Source organism: Sinocyclocheilus anshuiensis, unplaced genomic scaffold, assembly GCF_001515605.1.
Source record: "Sinocyclocheilus anshuiensis isolate Anshui unplaced genomic scaffold, SAMN03320099.WGS_v1.1 scaffold468, whole genome shotgun sequence".
In the NCBI taxonomy this organism is placed as follows: domain Eukaryota; kingdom Metazoa; phylum Chordata; class Actinopteri; order Cypriniformes; family Cyprinidae; genus Sinocyclocheilus; species Sinocyclocheilus anshuiensis.
This window is the reverse complement of record NW_015557069.1, coordinates 160,189-179,168: the sequence shown is the minus strand read 5'-3', so window position 1 is coordinate 179,168 and position 18,980 is coordinate 160,189. Positions and strand designations below refer to the sequence as shown.

The following is an 18,980-nucleotide window of genomic DNA, read 5'->3' as shown; positions in this document are numbered from 1 at the left end:
GCTTGAACAAGGAGTTGTGTTGCATGTTCTGAAAGAAAGGGCCTGATCTTCCTAATGTTGTATAAAGCAAATCTGCAGGACCGGGCAGTTTTAGCAATGTGGTCTTAGAAATTCAGCTTATCATTAATCACAACCCCAAAGTTTCTAGCTGTTTTTGAAGGAGTTATGGTTAATGAGCCTAACTGGATGGTGAAATTTTGATAAAGTGATGGGTCCAGTGATGTGTGAAGGGATGTGTTAATGATGTGAGTGAGTGCAGGTACAACGGCAGGAGAAATGGCTTGAAGGAGATGAGATTGAATAGGATCAAGCGGACAAGTAGTAGGATGATTGGAAAGGATGATCCATTTAAATAAATGGATATATATTTATTATACATATATATATTTTTTTGTTTGGAAAGAACAAGCAAGAAATTACTTGTCATTGCACTGACTTCAGTTCAGTTGTTGCTTATTTAGTGGCACAACATACACTATAAATTTAATTCATGTAGCCACCCACAACCTAACCACAAGCTTTACTCTTCAGCACAATAGTAACCTCAAAACTTCAACATAACAGAATCTCTTTTTAAATGTCAAACATACCTAAACATTAAATACTACCAGGTCTTTCCCTTTACTCAAAAACACTTAATTTCAACTTAATTTCAAAATAAACACTTAATTTCAACATCTACACTCCTAATCCAGCTTTATGCTAAGCATGCTGGTAACTAATCCACTGCCCAGTTTCAGTTAATGCTACAAAAATGGTTTAGGTAGTTCCAACTGAAAAAACTAAGAAAACTCTAGTTTTATATATTTAAGTAGACTATACATAATTAAAATAAATACAAAATGTTCAGTCATTATGTTTCTTAATCTCATTTTAATTAAGTAGATTTAATTAAGCAGCAAAAAAAATTACAGTCTTGGTGCTACCTGTGCAAAACTCGCAAACTTACATTCATTAAATCTATTGTGATGGTACATAAATGGCATTCATACTTACCAAGCAAACTGGAAAAAGTGATGATTCTTACTTTCCTGGGTGAATTTTCGGATCAACATTTTAACCATTTTGACATGCATGGTATAGTTCACTTTGACACCAGGGAAAGAGACAGCAGAACTACTCAACATAGCTCAGATGCCTTACTAAAAAAAAACTAGAAAAACCTGACACCCAATTGAAGGTTGCGGAAATACAGTACTTGAGTTAAAGTGCCCCTGTTATAACATTTTGAATATTGCCTTTCATGCAGTGCGAAATGTAACTGTAAGTGAATGTAAACTATCTGCACAGTTAAGAAGCCAACAGTGCACGGTAAATAAAGTTATTGTCTCTCAAAAAAAATTATAATAATAACAATTGACTCTGAACAGCCTAAACGAGTCATCAGGAATTCAAATCCCACTTCCATGATGGCTACACATCACTGGGTAACACATTTGCATAATGCCCGCCTATGTTCTACATTGGGCGGCCGCAAACCACTTGACCCGCCCTCAAATAGTTTAGCATTTCCGTGTGGTTAACCTCATGTCAAGAAGACGCTGTGTCCTACACTGTGAAAGTAAATTAGTTTTATTTTCACTTCCGAATGATCAGGCTGCAAAGAATCAGTGATTGACATTCATTTTTTTCAATGGAAAGGAGGGGTTTAGAGAGACTGAATCTTAGAACTGCTTCATACAAATCATTGAGAAATGCAGTGAAATTAAATGTATATTATGAGAAAACGAAAGTCTTTTTTGACCTGGCATGCATGTAAACCTATTGTAGGAGACTCCCAAAACAATATTAGGAACCTTAAAAATGGCATAATAGGGGCACTTTAAAAATGGCAATTTTATGTTTATGAAGACAAGATTTTGAAAAATGTTGAGACCCCATGAGTTCATGCTTCATTTTTAAATATACAATGAAGTCCTATATGAACATCCAATTTCTCAAAGTCAACTAGTCATTTAGACAAATAGACTAGTTGTTTTTTTAAAGTATGTAGTTTTGCACATCCCTAATAAGAAATAACTGAAATAAACAGTACATGCACAAATTCTTCTCAAGAGACACAACAATAGATACATGGTTCTTGTAGCCTGTAGTCTGTAGGGATATGCCGGTATCAAATTCTCATGTTGCGATTAATTGCCAATGCTTTTATCACGGTATACGGTGTTATCACGATATTTAAATTTAGTTTAAAAAAAAGTGCTGTCATAATACAGTATAACAGGTTTAATAACTTTTTTCTTATAACAAAAATAACTGAACATTTAAATGCAATAAAGCAATACAGAAAAATGTATAAAGCTAAAAGTTTTACACAGATTAAAGTGCAAAATAACTATAAAGACCAATAGGTATCACTTTACAATAAGACCTCATTAGTTAACCTTAGTTAATGCATTAACATTCACAATGAGCAATAGCTACATTTGCTACAGAAGTTATTAATCTTTGTTAAAAAAAAAAAATACTTAAGTCTTTGTTAATGTTAGCTCATTAAATAACACAGTTGCAACTTTATTTACATCAGAGTGCGCACACGTCTTTCACGCAGCATACAGCGGTGTTGTGCATTTTGACCAGTTGATGGGAAAAGTATTCTTAAAATGCATTCAAAATTCTAAATAATTTGTAATATATTATTATTCACGGTATTTAGAAGTGCCCACGATAACAATATCGTGCATATTCATTACCGTGATATATCGCATTACCGAATACCGGCACAAGTCTAGTCTGAGGTATAAACTTTGCAGCTCCTCAGTTGGGGACGCTTGACTGATTGCACAGACACTATTGAAAGAGAGCTGAACTGGATCACCAGACTTCAGCTGGAAAAATGACTCTGTCATTGTGTTCTTGCATTATTGACAAACTATTTTCCTGTTTGACACTGTAAAGCTGCTTTGACACAACCAGTATTGTATGAAGCGCTATACAAATAATTTTATAAAACATTTTAATCTGAAAGACGTTCGTGATAACCTATATATGATAGTTGCCTTCTGTACTGCTGTAATACAGAACAATAATGATTATCTACATTTACATTTAGTCATTTAGCAGACGCTTTTATCCAAAGCGACTTACAAATGAGGACAATGGAAGCAATCAAAATCAACAAGAGAGCAATGATATGCAAGTGCTATAACAAGTCTCAGTTAGCTTAACGCAGTACACGTACTGTAGCAAGGGTTTTTTGTTGTTGTTGTTTTTTTTTTATTATATAATAAATAAAAAGAAAATAGATAGAATAGAAAAAGAAGATTATCTGTTCCAAAAGTACATAAAACTCGAGTTGTGATGAATAATGAGTTAAATGTTTGCCTTGCCTTAGTGAGAAATTTAACTGCACAATTTCTGTACAGATGAGAGTTGAGTCTTACCTTCACCCATTGGGACGTCATGGGCCGTGCTATGGGATTTCTCTGGCATGGCACTGAGGCCTCACTCCTGTAAATTAGAGTAAAATATGAAATGAACATTTCTGATCTCCATTACACTAAATGCTGTTTTGACTTTACATGGGTTACATACATTTTGGTGTTTTTTCACCGATTAATATTTTGTGTTAATTAATCTTTTGAAATACTGTTTAATACAGTCACACTAATTGGGATCCTCACTGTTTTTGTCTCTGACAAATAATGCCCTGATTCAATCACCAGATGCATAGCTTTGATTCGGATTCTATTAGTGACTTTGTCTGTCATTATTCAATTAATTCAAGACAATTAAATAGAATTAAAGAAAAATGCCCCACACTGTGGTACAACCACACCAACGAGCCTAAGAAGGCTGCTCGGAAAATGAAGTACAGGAGGAGTACAAACTTAGAGGTTATTCGAGGGGCATGGAAGGAAAGGAATAGTGTCTCTAGCTACAGATGGGCTCTGAAAGCTGCAATAATCATATTTAGGCGCTCTCACAGAAAATAACCAAAACAATCCTAGGATCCTATTCAGTACAGGTTGACAAAAAACAAAGCTATGACAAAACCTCAGATGATAAAAACCCTGAACCAACATACAAAACTACCACATTTTGCTATAAGTTTATATGTTTGCAACATATAATCATTGCTGTTAATAGTTCACTGTTTGTTTGAATACATGTCATTAACTAACTGCATGATTTTTACTGTACATTTCCGCCATATGGACATCACCTTGACATTAGCAACTCCTAAATATAATGTAGAAACTTACATTTTCTGTGAAGCTGCTTTGCAATTTGTATTGTGAAAAGCGCTATACAAATAAATGTGAATCGAATTGAACCTCATATTTCCCCACAGCATTGAAGTAATGATTTTATCAATTTCTTCAATCATAAAATTGAGGCCATCAGAAAGAAAATAAGAACTACGCATCTTCACACTATATCTCCTCTGAAGACGTCCTCTCACTACGAGCAATTTAAAATGTTCAATGTCATATAACAGAAAGAACTAACAACATTTATCCAATCCTCAAAGCAATGTATGTTTGATCTTTTACCCAATAAACTACTGAAAGTTCTATTTCCTGTAATCTTAGAACCTCTTCTCCTTATTATCAACTCTTCGCTTTCCTTAGAGCAAGTCACAAACATTTCAAGTTGGCAGTAATAAATATGCCAATCTCAAATATGCCATTTAGATAAAAAATATATTAAAAAACTTGTCTTCACAACTATATTCATATCTGCAGAGAAATTATATTTATGAAGATTTTAGACAGAATTTAGTCCCCATATCATCTGATCATGGCTGCATTGCCCTGCATTGTGGGCAGGCATTAGCATGGTTTATATCCTCGCTATCAGTTTATTTGTGTAAATGAAGAGATGTCAGATAAAACAGGTATGGTAAGTTAGGTATGGAGTGCCACAGATATCAGCATTAGGCCCCCTGCTTTTTTATTGTGCAGTAAATGTTCCTGGGGAACATTATCAGGAAACATGGAATCAGTTTTCACCCAGACCAAATGAAGTTTCTCAAGCTTCTCAAAGTTAGCAGATTGCATTGGTAGAGTCAAAGATTAAATGACTAGTAATTTCCCCCACCTGAATTCTGACAAACTGGAGGTTTTAATAATAGGACCAAATGCCTCTAAAAGAAGTCACTTGAGTCAACGGTTGTACCATTGTGTCATCCTTTACAGTTTAAAACCTGAGTGTTATGCTTTATAGAGACCAGTCTTTTGATAGTCACATTGCCAATGTTTGTAGAACAGCTTTCTTTCACCTCAGTAACTTTGATAAACTACGACGCATGCTGTTTATGATGCCAGACAATTAATTTACCTGTTAATTCAGTATGTTCACATTAGCCCAATTATCATCTCTACACTGGTTACCTGTTTCGTATCAGTTTTGAAATGTTTGAATTACTTTTTAAAAATGTTTTAATTACTAGCCTTGAATGGCCTAGCTCCATAGTACGTATTCAGTCTTTATAATGCTTTAATCCATCACGGCCACTGCGGTCGCAAAATTCTGGTTTGTTGACAGTACTCAAAAATTCAAAAGCCACAAAGGAGGTAGATCCTTTCCTACCTGGTTCCTAAACATTGGAATAGTTTTCCTGGGACTGTGCAAGACTTAAGACACACTACATTCACATACATTTTTTTCTTACTGGGTGATTTGTATAGGCTCTTTTTTAGTTGTTTCATAGCAATATGCAAGAATTAACTGCACCAGCAGCAAGGACAGCTAATTAGGCCTATGATGGAAATATGGAAATAAATCCACTTCCTCTGGTTCAGGACAGGCCATAAAACAAAGGGAACATGAGGATCCCACACCCAGTCACCATTTCCTTAGAAACAAATGATTCTGCCAACCTATACAGTATACGCTGTCATTTATACTGTTGTGTATGTGTGGTCGTTTATTTGACCAGTGCAGCACTGGTCAGCAGTCAGCACATGTGTGTGTGTGTGTATATATATATATAAACAAATTCAGCATTTAAGTCTGCTCTTTCTGTGAAGATATCTTCAAGCATTTTCTCTCCCTCTGGTTTTGTGATTTTGTACATGCACTTGTAACAGCTGGGATGCTTTTGTGTGTCCATTAATGATTTCCTTCTATTATCTAACACTGAGAGTAAAAAGCTTGCTTAGATCAGCACACAGCTGTGATCTGACCTCTACATGTTGAAACCATTGCCCCACACTAATACTACAGTATTGCCTAATGTCTAACATAAAAGTAGTAAAGAATTTACATCATCATCTTCAATGCCATACAACAATTCTTAGAATTCTTAGAATAATTCTTCATGTCTTTTTTTTTTTATTGTTTATTTATTGTAGAACAAAGCCAACATACAAGGCCAACAATAACTATATACAAACCACGGTTTGCATTAAAAAAAAGTTATAATAATAATAAATAAATAAATAACATTTAAACACACTATAGGGGTGACAAACCACATCTATACACACCTGGAATACCAACTGCTCTTATTTATCATTCACTGTATTTGGTCTATTGAGTTTTTATATAAGAAAGTTTATCAATAAGTTCTGACCATGCCTTAATTGTTCTTGGTTTGGCTTTATTAATCCTTGCTGTTGAACTTTCTAACAGTGCAATATTTTTTAGTTCTAAGAGCCACATGTTGTCAGCCAGGAATGTGGGTTCATACCAAATTTGAAAGATTATCTTCTTGGCTGCAGTTAATGCGGTGTGAAATATTCTACCCTGATAAGCGTTCAAATTGAGATCAGAATCATCATTCAGCAAACAAATATTGGGATGTTTAGAAATAACCATATATCACATAATTCTGTAACAGGATCAAATTTTTTTTAACATAAGCTCTATAACATACAACAATTTTGCTTCATGTACTAAATGTACAGTAGCAAAAACAGCCTGTTTAATTGTAAGGGGTTACACAGAGAGAAATGATCAATAAAAATCATAGTGCTATTTCAGACTAGACAAGTAGATTGTATTTCAGACATAATTTCCCATTTTCTTATCCAATTTAAAGACAACAAAATCAGTAACAAGTCAAGTTATGGACTGCTTAGAAAGTCCACTGTAAAAGCAGTGTGAGATGTTTTTCAGATCCTTTTTACTTCCTTCAATTATATACAAAGTCTTATAATTATATGACATTATTTCCACAGGTGTGATGTACGCATTCAGAGCAACAAATGTATATTAAGTATATGCTGCTTTAAACACATCTTTGGCAATTGTATTTGATATGTAAGATGTTTTATTTTGTGCCTTGCAAGACAATACATGCTTGCATGACTATCCCAGGAACAAAAAGGTACATCCTATTCTACCGAAAGGGATTGTGTGGCTGTATACTTGCACAATGACACTATGGACACGGTCCGTGTCACTAGTTAAAATGGCTTATTTCTCTGGATTTAAACATTCTTCGAAACATTTGGGATAATGTAAGTACAGAAGTCAGCAAAATATATAACACTGTTCTAGTGGTTTTTGGATATTTTAATAAAAAAATCTTACATATTGTGCCTTTAAGAACCTCATTCTTGCAGAAGCTCAAATGTGCTTGAGCAATATGCAAAAACAAACCTCATTGGTTCTCATGCGTCAAGCCTAATTAAACCTGTTCAGCATATAAAACGATTGTGTCTCTTCAGAAGACATGGATTCAAGCACTTGATTCATATGAATTATGCTCACTATGTCTTCATGAACTTTTGATGAACTTTGAACAGACTTTTACCTAAAACTCTTTCACATTTAATTAAAAAATATCTTCATTTATGTTTCAAAGATGAACAAACTTCTTATGGATTTGGAAAGATGTGAGGGTGAGTGATGAAAATTTTTGAGTTAACTAACCCTTTACCTGAAGAACTTCACCTGTAGGTTATCACAAAAATCCATCATCCTTAAGGCTAATTCACACCACACCTGCAGACGCAGAGCAACGGCGACAGCTAACTGAGTACAGTCACTTCTCAGATGTTCCAAGACCTGACAAATGCCAATTCAAGTTGTTCAAGTGGCAAAAACAAGCACCAGCCAACACCAACAGGGGTAACACGCTGATCAGACAAAACTCGACGACCGTGTCTGTTGCAGTTTGTTGACATGTGTCGGTGCAGTGTGAATTGGCCTTTAACCTCCGTAAAGGTGAAGTGTATAAAATATTTTCTCCTATTTTCTCCTCTTGTGCACTTTATGCATACCCTAGCCAATGTGCAAATATTGAAGTTTATTTTGGGCTTAAAGAGAAAGTGTAAACACTGTGGCTCTGTCATGCTATCAAAACAGAGCCATTCTGAGGCAGGACTATCCATCTATCGAGCCAATGGCAGACTGGGGGACTGTTGAGGAAATCTTTTTGAAAACAATCTTTGCTTTGTCACTAGCATCACAGAAATTACACCCTTCACACCCTTTTAAGGTGGAACAGCTACAACAATAACACTCAAACTGCTCTTCTTGTTTCATTGACAATGTTCAGTTAACTATTAGTTAACTGTTGTTGACTGCTTTATACAATTACTAAAAATAGGACTTTAAAGGGGTCATATGATGCGATTTCAATTTTTCCTTTCTAATCTATAATTATGTCCCCACTGGATGCAACGAATGCCTCGTTTATAATGGGTTTTCATGTTTTTGAATCATCGCACCGGCCTGACAGGGCATCATCACAATATGGTAAGGGGCGTAACATTTCCGCTTGAGGTATTGGGGCCAATCACAACGCACTGGCCAATCACAGCACACCTCACTTTTTCAGACCGATGAGCTTTGTAAAAATCGACGCGTTTCAGAAAGGCGGGGCATAGAGGAGAAACAATAATGTACAGTATGTGGAAAAGAATGTGTTTTTTGAACCTTAAACCGCATAAACACATTTCATTACATCAAATACACAAAATAATGTTATTTTTAGCAGCATCATATGACCCCTTTAAAAACAGGGTTTAGTTGTGTGTTAAGCTGGGATATGAGAAAGAATTGTAACATTTATGCTGTAATTGTTCATGGCAATGTGATGCTTTGCTTTAAAATTCAATAATTCAGACCTACAGTTACGGTAATATGTCAATGAAAAAGGCCATACAGTTAGAATCATGACTAAAGGCTAAAGTAGGATAAAGGCTCAAACCTGTGGCTAATCAAGACAAGGTACTTATGTTTTAGCCAATAACATAAGCAATAACATAACTCATAACAAAATTGTGCATGGTCACTTTGCAGCCCATATATTACTCTGAGTCATTAACGCTTGCCCATTGCATTGGTTATTTTAAAAAGATCATGATCTAATCAAATCCAAAACAAATCATTTTCCTATACTGCTGTGGGGGATTTCCACCATTCTCATCTTTTAAATCTGCCACCAAGTTAATGAGCCATAAGTCATTTAACTACTTTTAGTTTACAAGACAGAGGTTATGAATGCTAGGGATGGGTATACTCCTCTCTGAAATCTGCCTCTGAAAATTCATCCTGTGGTTTGCTGAGGGTTACATTTTGTCACGGACGAGATTAACTATATTTACATCTGTGGTCTATATAAAGTTCTCAGTGTTCATCAATGTTAAATTACTTTCTCCTATTCCACTTTTAGAGACAACTACACTGAAAAAAATGTTTCATTTATCTAATTAAAAAAATTTAGGGTAATGATTCAGATCTATATTTTTTAACTTGAGCCAATGAAAAATAAATAACTTGCCCTAAGGGTGTTGTGAATTAAACATTTTTTTCAGTGTACAAGTTTATTTTGACTTTTTGACAAAAAGTGTCCATGAAATGCTGATGACACTCACCATGTTGAAGTGACTCCTAAAGCTCCAAAAAGCAGGCATGATGTGACATGGCGACATAAGAAACTAAATCTTGCTCTCAGACTTGGCTAAAAGGAGGGGTGGGGGGTTAAATGACACAGCTGGAGAACAACAATGAACAAACAGCCCAGTGCCAGATCACATGACAAGGCAAAGCACAGATACAAGAGGGCCGATTTCAGGAGCATCTATGTAGCACCACATTAACCTAAGAAGATATACACAAACATCAAATACAAATAAGGGCATGCTACATTAAAGGGGTCATATGATGTTGCTAAAAAGAACATTATTTTGTGTATTTGGTGTAATGAAATTACATTTTCAATTACAAAATTACAATTGTTTCTCCTCTATGCCCCGCCTTTCTGAAACGCGTCGATTTTTACAAAGCTCATCGGTCTGAAAAGCAAGGTGTGCTCTGATTGGCCAGCTATCCAGTGCGTTGTGATTGGCCGAATACCTCAAGCGTGTGACAGAAATGTTACGCCCCTTACCATATTGTGATGCCTTGTCCCAGCACGACGAGACAAAAACATTAAAAGCCATTATAAACTAGGCATTTGTTGCATCCAGTGGGGACATAATTACGGATTATAATGACTTATACTGTCTTTTTACGCGTTGCATTGCATCGCGCCTCATAAACATAAAACCATGTCTACATTTGTGATCGGAGAAATGACAAACTACAAACGCTACTCTACACTGCTCAAAACTCACATTTGAATCGTCAGTGGCAAATTCTTTGAATATAAAAACGTACTTACAGTCTGTGAGTCAGAACAGCCGGCATTGTAGTCTACTCTACCAGGATCAGGAAACAGTCCTCCATAAAATGCACTTTATGCACCAAAAGCTTGTAACACTCCAAAGAGAAAGGAAAAATTTAAATCGCATCATATGAACCCTTTAAGAGGTGGAAGGGGAAATATTTTGAAAAATTAACTTCTCTTCATCTATATGCAATAATGTTGTTACTGGATGCAAATTTTAGTGTAGCATGTGACATGAAAAAAAAAAAACTATTGTGTCCCTTTGCATTAAATCACTCAAACTAATAATATGGATTGCATTTCTTTATGAACTTTTTAAAGGTGTCATACAGTAGTTTTGGTTGAATGGGCTTTCAATAAAAGGACAGAAATCTCTCAGGTTTCATTAAAAATTATTTAATTTTGTATTTTGAAGATGAATGAAAGAGTTATGGGTTTGGAACAACACGAGGGGTCAATAAATGGTAATGGAATTTTTCTTTTTGGGTGAATTAACCTAACTTAAGCTTAACTTAGTTTCACAGAAAGTTGACAGTAGCAATTAACTTCCATAGTGGTTACCAACATTCCTCAAAACAGCTTTTTTGCTCTACAAAAAAAAAAAGAAACTCATACATGTTTGGAACAACTTGAGGATGAGTAAATGATGACGGAATTTTCATTTTTGGAAGAACTATCCCTTTAAGTATTCAGTCATTTTTAAAATGGTATTACAATGGGAAATTGAATTACCGCTTAATCTCAACAATAAAATAGTGCTATATGTATAAAAAAAAATCCACCCCAGACCAAAAAGGTCATTCATTTAAAAAGAGCAGCAAAAACCTGAAAAAACGTCTCACTCTGAAATTCTTGGGTCAGCAACATAAAACATCAGCAAGACTTTTACATATCAACAATTTACATATAAACAAGCTCAGGTTTTCAGTCATACGGCCTTGTCAGTCATACCAAGTAGGACAGTGTATACCATTCCTTAACATCAGAAGATAGGAGTCAAAAGCATTAAAGTTTGGTTCTCAACCCGATCCTGAAGAAAAAAAAAGTACTCCAATACTGACCCAAACAGTATACTTTTAGAGAATGTGTTTAAAATCGACAACACTGTTGTCACTTAGGGCTGCACGATTATGACAAAAATCATAATTGTCGATTATTCCCTTGAAATTGTAATTATTAATTACGATAGTAACAAATTACATTGAATGATATTTACACCATTGTTTGAAGCAACTGCATGCCATATTTTTATATGAAAATAAACAAGCTGAAAACACTCAAACTGAACAACTTTTATTGCTTTTCTATAGTATTAAGCCTCAAATGTCAACTATATATTGGATTGGTTTCTTCTTTAAATAAAAAAAGTAAAAATATGCATGATATTATAATGTTATACTAAAACTAAAATTAAAACAATGGAAAAACCCTTAAGATAACCTGTAGAAATAAAAAAACCCACAAGCACTCAGAATAACATAAGTGGACTTTGAAAGATTGATTGCCATTTTGAATGATTACGTAATAGTGGCATCCGTAATTGTAATCGCAATTAGAAATTCGATTAATTGTGCAGCCCTATTGTCACTTCTTTGACCCAAATATTCTTTAACCTGTGACATACTAACAGCAACCGTGAAAATAAATTACTCATTACTTTTTTATTTTTTTATTCTGACAGCTGCCTCAGGTCTTGTGGCCTCATGAGATAGGAAAATGTCCACTAGTTCCAAATTTCAGAATCTCAGTGAAAGCAGTCTGTCATCTGGTTATTGTTTGCCTTCTGTATCATAAAACTGCAGACTTGTATATCCTACTTATTTGGCATGTACTGCTTTTTGGATGTGAAGCAAGACCTGAAGAACTGTGTGTCAAATAAATATCCAAAATGTGTGTAGCTTGGGAGACCTCTAGGATCAAGTTTGGGAACCACTGCACCTTAAGCTTGTAAGCGCTGTACCTACTGCCATATGCAAAGAGGCGTTTTACATATAACTCTTAAAGAGGCAGCAGCAAAATAAAAAATGGGTGGAAATGATCAAGAAATACAAAACCGACTGTTCTGTAAGACACTATGTGACAAAATATGAGGTCCTAGGGAAAATTTTATGAAAATAAAAAAGTATGATATGACCCCACTTTCTAGGCTACATGATTGTGTGACATCATGTTAGACAATTACAACATACCACAGTTTGAAAAGCTTCCAAGAAGCTCTGTCTAGTCACTGAAGGTTGTTAACTACCAAAGGAAGTAACTATAGGAAATACACACAGAAGACTAAAAACAGACAGACATCTCCCTGCATGTTTACACACAGCGCTGATGCGCTAGTCCCTCCCAAACCTCTCCTGGAGGCTACTAGACATTTTGTACTGCATGTCTTCCTCATCTTTCACATCCTTTTTCCCTACATTCAAATTAATACAAATAATAATAATAAATGCTATTAAAGTTTTAAGATTTTACACTGTACATCTGTTAATGTACTTTTGTGCACTTATAAGGTGAATAACATTGACTGGATGAATACAGCTTGCAACAGGCACACAACCTATTTTAATAACTGCTTGTCCATCTGTTAAAAAGTCACCATGACTGTCTGCTCTGTAGTAGGTATAAAAAAGAAAAAAAGTAATCCCCTAAAAAGCAAAAATCTATAATACACTCTCTTCTCTAATTAAGCCCCCATCCTAAAACCAAATATTATCATCCTGAAATTAATTTAAAGGTCCCATATTGTCAAAACTGAAATTTCCTGGCTTTTTTCACGATAACTGAGGTCTAGGGGCTATTTAACTACCATATAAGTTTCAAAACAGTCAGTCCACAGTAAAATGCACACAGCCTGTATAAAGTAGCTGTGATTTTTCACGAACCGTTGTGAGTTCCGTAAAAAGTTGACGTCAGAACTACACAGTCACCGCCTTCAATCCCCACCCCGAGCACCGCCCACCGTCCCACTCTCCTTTTGCCAAACCCCCAGACAACATCGCGTCCATGCCATTGCTGAGCAACAACAACACGGAAACATGTAGAAAAGGTTAACTTTAACCACGAAACCAGATCGGCCGGCCTGTAACGTTACACTCTCACTCAAAGGATGGACGATCTGACAGGATTGTTACTATGAGGTGGATCACATCTAACGTGTATAATAAAGACAAACTCACCGTGTCTAAGAAATACCAAACACCATCCTATTGTTTGTACTTCCGCTCATTGTGTTTCATTGGTCTCATAGCTCAGAAAACCTGACACAGCCAATACAAATATAAGTACACCACCAGTCAAAGTTTTAGACATCCTTGGTTGAATTTATGTTTCTTCTCATGATCTTAAAAACCTTCTGATGTGAAGGTTTACACTTAAATACTTGAAATTAGCTATAGTTAATGTAAACAGTGTAAAATATAAATTAAGTCTAATTGTGCCAGAGTCTACTTATAAAATTAGTTGCCCAAAAAGTGCCCAGCATAGATGAGAACTCCTTGAGTAAATTAATACAAATTACAGTTTTGCTCACTACATAAATACCATACATGCATTCATGTCATTGCATAGCATATTGTAAAACGGAGATAAATAGTGATAATAATGAATGAATATGTCTAAACCTTTGACTGATAGTGTATTTCAAAGAGCAGCAAATTTAACAGTCAAATAACAAGCCTCCAATATCAGGCTAAGGCAAATATTAGTCAATGAACTGAGTTTGTTTAGTGACATCAAGTTGCCCTGGTGATAAAAAGGAACCCACTGCTGGATCTTTTGGACCACTGACCATTTCTTATCTCCCATATTGGAAGACTTCTAGGAGGTGGAAACTTCCAAACAGCAACATTACAAAACCTTTAAGCAAGGAATTGACTACAAACTGGAGACAAGTGCATTTTTTAAACACAGTTTCCCCAATGTGTTAGTGCCAGGAATCAGTGGCTATATCTCAAACCTAAGGAGATGACTACCTAGGCAGCATTTGGGAGCATCATAAGCTACATTCACACTGGAATTCCTGAAATTCCTGAAAACTGCTTCTCCAGAATGCAAAGCCAGACTGCCAAAACTTGTCTGTGTGAACAGAGCTAATGTAGGGTGTGTGTTGTAGTGATAAAAGAGCAAGGCTTCAATTTTTCAACAGAACAACACACATTTTCCAGACATTTTCCAAAATATCTATGTAAAGGATAGCTTTAGACACATAATCAACTCAGCTTACAGCTTAACTGAAGTTGAGCACTTGTTGCACATAGAAATAGCACATGCAATCAAGCTGATACAGTGAGGGTTTTGAGGAAGAACTAATCACTGGTCTGGTCTCTCTATAATGTCAGTCAGAAGCTCCTTTACTGTCAGGTGGGCAGTTCTTCGCCATAATAAACTACAAAGATGACCAGATTTTCTGCCACAAGTTAAACGTTACTCATGCACTGAAAAACAAAGTCGTGTATCAATTTTCACTCAGAAATCACTAGTAAATTCCACAAAGAAATTACAAAGAAACACCAACTAACACATTGGATAAAACATTACATTTTTAAGTACAAACACTAAAATAGTAGTTTCTTGTAAAAACAAACTCCAATTATCTTTGCTTTCTTTACAACTTCAAACAATAAATTTACAGTGTGACTAATGATGCCCAAAAAATGCTGCCTAGGCAGGCAGCTAACTACACTTTAGATAAAGCCAGTAAATGTGTACATGTCCCTGGCTGTGAAGTTGGGGAAAAGAGCTTAAACGGTAGTTCAAGGCATTGTTTTTGCATCTTCTACACATAATCATGATGAAATTCACAAAGCCTGTACATGACACGCAAACTGGCAGAAACTTTAATTTTCTAAAGATGTTCTAATAACCAAGAACATTCCTCAGACATTAAGTCATAAATCCTGCCTCTTTCACAATTCTTTGGCTGAAACGTATCTTTTACATGTATTATACAATTGAAGGTCTTCCTGCGTTACAATCTTTTTTTTTTTTCTTCCTTGTAGAAACGTATGAAACAATTGTTATCTTGTGTGAGAGACTGATAGACAGTGGCTACTCTTCATTCCTTGGATCAGAGGTCTTTCAGCTAAAGACATGTCTCCTTAAAATACTAGACAAGAAAATGTCCCTTGGATGAATAATCTAGGATTATGTGCGGATAGAAAATAGTGCAGAATTTGAAATATAGGCTATACATAATTATACCTGACGACTTTTCTTTGTTTAAACTGTTAAAAGTCAGACGTTTGGTCTACACTGAGTGTAGACTCTCTTCTTGTGTATGTTTGGCAGAGCTGCATATTGTTCTATATGTAGTCAGTCAACGATTTTTTATTTTTATTTTCAATAATCCCATCAAACGTTTAAATTGAGAAGCGAGTTAAACAAGCTAAAGGAACAAAACATATCGCGTAATAACAGATGCATATAATTATTCTCAAAGCTGTCATCCTCACTCCAAGCGACTGCGTTTACGGGTGACAAACAAGCATATGGCAATTTAACGCACACTTTCAACTTTTGTGGTTTGCTTGTGAATACTATGGCCAAATTCTTTAGATTCCTCCCGAAAAACATCAGAAGGCAGATAACTTCAGTTGTATACTTTTACAAAATGAACGTACCATACAACTAAAATCTTTCATCTAAAACAAAGTTTGGGAACGTAGGGTATTGCTCGTGCAAGCACTTACCAATACAAGAAAAGTTTAAAAACTTCGAAAGACGTCAACCGAACAACCCGTGATAAAGTTGCATTTATGTTAACAAGGTCTCTGTGGCACAAATGAAAATCCTGTCCAAGTAAAGGAGGACAATGAAAAGGTTATTCTGCTCAAACTACTCCGTTTGTTACTTGTGGCTATAACGACGACAGTCGGTCATGTTCTCCTCCTACCGTAACCCTCCGCTTTTTTCGAAAGTGAACTAGTGCGCATGCGCAGACTGTTTAAGGATTGTTTTTATATATTTATTTTACTTTTACATTTATTGAACCCCTTTGGGATAACAAACAGGCATTATCATTGTTAAACACTGCTACAATAAATCCAAGCAGCATACACTAAAAAGGAATATAAACAAATTATAAATACCAAAATATATAAAAGCACGTTATAACAAATTATATTAAACTTAAGGGGAGAATAGTTCAATAATATTTCAAGCAATTTGGAGAGTTTAAGGGCACTTTTTCATCTTTTGCTGTAAGGATCGAAATAAAAAATTGTTTTAAATGCCACAAACTTGGAGCAGCTTTAACAAATCTACAGTTGTGTGTAAAAAAAAAAAAAAACTTTCCCATAATTAAACTATTATTGCACAAAAATTAAATTCTTAGGTTTGCATTTAAAAAAAAACCCTACATTTTGTGTTATTCAAAAGCAGGCACATTCTTTGTAATTAACCACTCCTGAGATTCAATATCTTTTTGACAAAATGTACAAACATTGCTGTCCAAATTAAACTTTACTCTTAAAAAATCACTCATTGGATAAATATAATTAATTGTTTTGAAGTTGACTTCCTTCATTTTAAGGTATAAAGAAAATTAAACATAGTTCTAACTGTGATAACGTCCGCTTTTGAAAACCTTTAGAAGTCTTTTAGAGGATGCGTGTTTGTGTGTTTGTTTGTTTGTTTTTGTTTGTTTTTAATACATTCCTTAATCACCCATAATAATTAATAGTCCTAGAAGACTTTACAAATTTATTTAGCATTATTCTCCTTGCTTCCCAACATGCTCTATCAAGCAGCAAACATTAATCTCCTCTTACCCCATGTGGCTCTCTGGTCTCTGTTTTTGTGGTTGACTTCCTTGTTTCTTCATTGATTGAAGGTTCTATTTCTTATCACGTTATGGGGACCAAATGTCCCCACAAGGATAGTAATACTAGTAAATTTTGACCTTGTGGGGACATTTTTGAGGTCCCCATGAGGAAACAAGCTTATAAATCATACAGAATTAGTTTTTTTGAGAAAGTAAAAATGCACAAAGTTTCCTGTAAGGGGTAGGTTTAGGGGTAAGGTTGGTGTAGGGCAATAGCACATACAGTTTGTACAGTATAAAAACCATTACGCCTATGGAATGTCCCCATAAAACATGGAAACACAACATATTATGGACTGACAAGTAAAGACATTTCTTGGGATGTAAAAATGCACAAGTAACTCTTTATGGAAGTATTTCTCATACTGAGTCAACTTAACAATCATCACAGCTTACGTGCGCAACATTATTCTTCTCATGTTATAAATATAGAGTATTTTCACATAGCATGGCTACAAGTCTTCAGATATGCCATTATCAAGATTAAGATCAAGAACATTGCAACAAAACATGCCAAGACATGCCATAAACATGATTGTCAACCAACGCAACCTTCCATGCTGAACAGGTGTGTTAATTCTGTTACCACGCCACAAGTGTCTTTAACCAAAACCAGCTAAACAGAAAGACTGTCATGGAAAAAAGGTGACATGTCCTTGCAGTTGCTTACACAATCCTTAAATGACTCATGACAAGCAACAACAAAAACATCCCACATTGAGAAAGAAAATCTGTTTAAATGTGGTCAAAGCTCTTTAGCTAACAAAAACTCAAAAAATAAAATTCAAGCAGTAAGGTGAAAAAGAATGACAACTATCACATGGCCTTTCATTTCTATAACAAATAAAAATGTTTTTTACTTGAATTATGCAGCGCGGGTGTTAACCTTGACGTTTAAGTTGAGAGCCAAACCTTTTCCTTCAGTTCAGATCGTTTTGTTATGCAATACGTTCACTGAGAGAGCAGTGACTGGCTGATACAATAAAGGAATATTATAATGACTGGGTTTTCACTAAGACATTGAGGACAAAACTGAACAAGTCAAGACTTGCTTGGAAGTGACAGAAGATTCCATGGAAACATTGGGTGGATATTTGGGTTTTGTCTAAAACCATTAACCATTATATTGTGTTGATCAAGTAATTCAAGGTGAAGAATGAAGTTTGAATGAAAGAAAGAGCCAATCTTTATTGTCATTGAATACACCCAGTGGTACAGAACAATGAAATAGTGTTAGCAGCTCTTTAAGACACCAGATAACAAGTAGAGAACAATAAGTAATAAATAAGTAGATAAAAGAAACACAAACACTATAAACATACTAAACAGTAGAACAGTAACAGCAAAAGTGTAATAAAGTGAGATTGTTACTATTGAGTACTTGTAATATTGCACCTAGAAAAGTGTACATAAATTGTAAACAATATATAGCCTACATAGTAAGCAGTATAAATGATACTGCAGCAGCAACGTACTATTTATTATAAAGTGGGAAGTGCAAGAAGCAGTGCCTTCTAAAGACAACAGTATTGCACGTTATTGATCAGCCGTAGGTATTGAGAAGTAAAAAGTCAGTGTCTCATATATATATATATA

General features: G+C 35.1%; 1 protein-coding gene across 4 annotated transcripts in view; it reads right to left on the bottom strand.

Annotated features, from left to right (window-relative positions):
* The window catches only part of LOC107676703 (pleckstrin homology domain-containing family G member 3-like), an 81,194-nt gene extending 64,766 nt beyond the window's left edge, over window positions 1-16,428 (bottom strand). For all 4 annotated transcript variants that reach the window (XM_016471344.1, XM_016471346.1, XM_016471345.1 and 1 more), the window contains exons 1-2: window positions 16,252-16,428; window positions 3,384-3,450 (exon numbers count right to left, since the gene is read on the bottom strand). In XM_016471344.1, coding sequence (XP_016326830.1) covers window positions 3,384-3,432 — 49 coding nt within the window. In that variant the 5' untranslated portion in view covers window positions 3,433-3,450; window positions 16,252-16,428. The remainder of the gene's footprint in view (window positions 1-3,383; window positions 3,451-16,251) is intronic.
* Window positions 16,429-18,980: the final 2,552 nt, after the last annotated feature.